The sequence below is a fragment of the Aegilops tauschii genome, chromosome 2 (genome assembly GCF_002575655.3).
Source record: "Aegilops tauschii subsp. strangulata cultivar AL8/78 chromosome 2, Aet v6.0, whole genome shotgun sequence".
NCBI classification, from domain to species: Eukaryota; Viridiplantae; Streptophyta; class Magnoliopsida; order Poales; family Poaceae; genus Aegilops; species Aegilops tauschii.
Genome location: NC_053036.3, coordinates 43,098,405 through 43,101,760, shown reverse-complemented (window position 1 = coordinate 43,101,760; position 3,356 = coordinate 43,098,405). Strand labels below are relative to the sequence as shown.

The 3,356-nt window shown below is 50.4% G+C and overlaps 1 protein-coding gene across 1 annotated transcript; it reads right to left on the bottom strand.

Moving 5' to 3' along the window:
• Positions 1-542: 542 nt before the first annotated feature.
• On the bottom strand, positions 543-1,148 carry LOC109734976 (BTB/POZ and MATH domain-containing protein 4-like). The gene has a single exon (XM_020294163.1). The coding sequence runs from the start codon at positions 1,146-1,148 to the stop codon at positions 543-545; it is 606 nt and encodes a 201-aa protein (XP_020149752.1).
• Positions 1,149-3,356: the final 2,208 nt, after the last annotated feature.

Below are 3,356 nucleotides of genomic sequence, written 5' to 3'. Positions count from 1 at the left end.
GCATCACCCACACAACGCAGGGTTGTAATCCTTCACCACCAGTCTAGAAAGTTGAAGAAACCGTATCATGCCGGCAAACAAATGTAAAGAAGATGTTGTAGTCGCCACACCAAGGGCTAGCCAACTGCTTTCCTTGATTGTTGACGCACGAACCGCCACATGCCCGTCGTTAACGCTTAGATCGGACGTCACCGCGGCAAGGAGAAACCGGAGAGACCTTATTTCAGTGCGTCGTCACCATCACCACCTCATCGACACCAATAGGAAACAAAATTCTAAAGAAAACAATGACCTGATAGACCGCCCGATGGGAGAGAGGAGGTAGACGGAGGAGGACCATGACGGTGGCTAGGGTTGGGGTACGCTACGACCTCTTGTTCTAAACTGTTGGCCCGAGCAGTTGTTTTCTCAACTCTATTTAATCCAGATATATCTTAAGAAAAAAAACTGGTACGAGTGAAACAACATGAATTAGTTAACGCATAACAAATTTTCTCCCAAACAATGCGCCAATTTTTTTTTCAACGGGGTACATCTATGATCTATCCACGGATGCAACTAAAGAACCTAGCCAACGCCTTCCCACGGGGCCTCACGTCCCCTTTGACGGCACACTTTTGGACGACGGTGACCTTGCACCGGACGGCAAAGCAGTCGTCCTTGAGGAAACTTGAACGCTTCAGGTCCTCGGCGCTCACGAACCGCGAGTAGCCCATGGAGACGTTCTCGCGAAAGGCGGAGGGACCCTCGCGTCTGCCGAGCGAGTGTGACGGCCGCTTTATCAGCGTGCTTCGGTGGTGCACCAGGGCCAACTCGAGCTCGGCGTGGACGATGTTCTCCTTGTCGACGACGGCATCGGCAGCTTCAGCGGTGGTGTCGGTGGCCTCGGCGCCGACGAGCTTGAGGAACACCGAGACGAAGCCGGCGTTTTCCTTGACCGACCCGTTGAGGTGGCAGCAGATCTTCCAGGCGTGTCCTCCCGCCTTGAACGCGCTGGACTCCAGGTAGCCGCCGTTCATGGTTTTGAGCCGCGAGTAGCCCAGGACCGTGAGCGTGTGCTCCCCAGCGCCGACCGCGATGGCGGCGACGGTGGACCCGGAGGCCTCCGCGAGTGGCAGGTCATCCGAGGGCACGTAGTAAGATGGCATCTTTCTCAAGATTGATAAAAACGCACGCGACGTATTCTATTCTACAATCAAAGTTTAGTTTTGGAAGAGACGATATATATATGCATGAGATTGGTATAAGAGACCAAGCCCGCTTAGAGTTGTAATCTGGTTGAGATATTACACTCCAAACGGCCGTAAAGTATTTTGCTTTGTCCGTGCCGTGTATGCCACGATTTGATCTCATCAGATCGTTTTTGTTTTGAAAAGATTGTTTTTGTTTTGGTCGGTAAATAGGCGCCAATCAACCGGTCCAACTTTCGGCCGGTCGCACCCTGCGCGTTCGAGGGCCATCTCCCAGCCATCGGATTTGACTCCCTTTTCGTCCCCAACCTTCCAACCATGCATCCTATCCTTCTGCCCCAAAGTCACAACAACAAGCACAAGAAGAGAAAGCAGATTCATCACACGCAGCACAGCTCCTTCATCGGTACTCCTTCATGAAACGCGGTGGCCCGTCTGGTGCGGCAGCCCCGGCAGCACCAATGCATAACGCCACCTCTTTGCTTGCCACCCGTTCGTCCTTTGAGCACCTAGCCATCGCAGCACCCCACTAGTCATGCTTACGCAACCACCACCGTCGGTCGTTCCAGGAAGTCTCCACTCCATCCTCGTTGTCACCGTCGAAGCTCCGCTCCGTCAACAGTTGCAACTTTTCCCCGATTTTGACGAACAACTACACTGGTTATCACCATGAAATAATTGTAGCAAATTTCCTCGGCGGTCATAGAAAAAGCCGACAACAATTGTAACAAATCGTTGTCGATGCCGTCGCGGGTCGTAGCTTTGCCATGATGGTTGTAGCAAATTTCCTCGCCAGCCGTAACAAAAAACGACGACGGTTACAGCAAATTGTCATCTCTGCTGTGGGTCACAGCTTCACCATGAATGGTTCTAGCAATTGCTGTCGCCAGTAGTAGCAATAGCCAACATGGGTTACAACCCCCGCTTTCTCTGGTTCTAGCAAAAAATGGCCCCGGCCGTAGCAATTGGTGTCACTATTTGCAGCTCTGCAGCGTGGCGGTTGCATCACTGTCGTATCCAGTTGCAACATCCCCGTTACAGCACATCGACGTGGAGTAGGAGAGTGTGGAAGGTATGCTGCAAATGGCGGAAGGTATGCGATGGAATGGCAGAAGCTGTGTCGCGAATGGCGGAATGTGTGAAGGTGTGTTGTGCGAATGGTGGAAGGTGTGCCGCGAATGGTGGAATGTGTGAAGGTGCGTTGCCCGAATGGCGGAAAGTGTGCTGCTAATGGTGGAAGGTGTGTTGTGATGAATGGTAGTACATGTCTTGTCTGAAATGGGAGAGATGAATGGCAAAAGGTGTGCTGCGATGGAATGGTGGAACGCGTGGCGGACGCTTGGCCTGATCAGATACGATGTATCACGCTCGAATGGACGACGTGCGCGCGACCGGTGCGAGGGGCGACCGGTCACCCGATTAACAATGTTTACCTTTTTTTTTTTGAGATCGTTTTTGTTGGAAGGAATGCTTCCCAACTTTCCAATATACAAGCACTGGTAGAAAAAAGCCCTTTAGTCCCGGTTCGCAAAGGCCTTTAGTCCCGACTGTGCAACCGGGACTAAATATGCGCGACTAAAGACCCCCCCTTTAGTCGCGCCTCTTACGAACCGCGACTAAAGGCTTTAGTCCCGGTTCTCGTGGCTAACCGGGACTAAAGGCCCGTCCACGGGCGCCATGGATCCGTCGGGGCGGAGGACCTTTAGTCCCGGTTCTCGTGGCTAACCGGGACTAAAGGCCTCGTCCGCAGGTTTAGGGTTTTAACCCCCCTAAACCTGGTTTCTTTTTAATTTGTAGTGTTTTATTTCTTTTATATTTTATTTTGTGTTTTGTTTTAATTTTGATGAAGTTTCAATACACATATTCTACGCTACTATATACATGCATATGAAATTTCAAACAAGAAGAATTCAAGAGAAATATATAATATATATTCAATCTCGGGTGACCATATACAACTTCGAACAAGTTTCCATACACAATTAGGATGGAGGACCATATACAACTTCGAACAAGTTTCAATCTCGGGTATGCATATAAATGTCTTCGTCCTCGGTATAGTGTTCTCCTTTAGGATTGATGACTTCCCTCAAGAAAAATCCTGCTAATTCATCTTGAATTGGTCGGAAGCGAGCTTCTGGACTAAGCCTCCTCCGCAAGTTATCC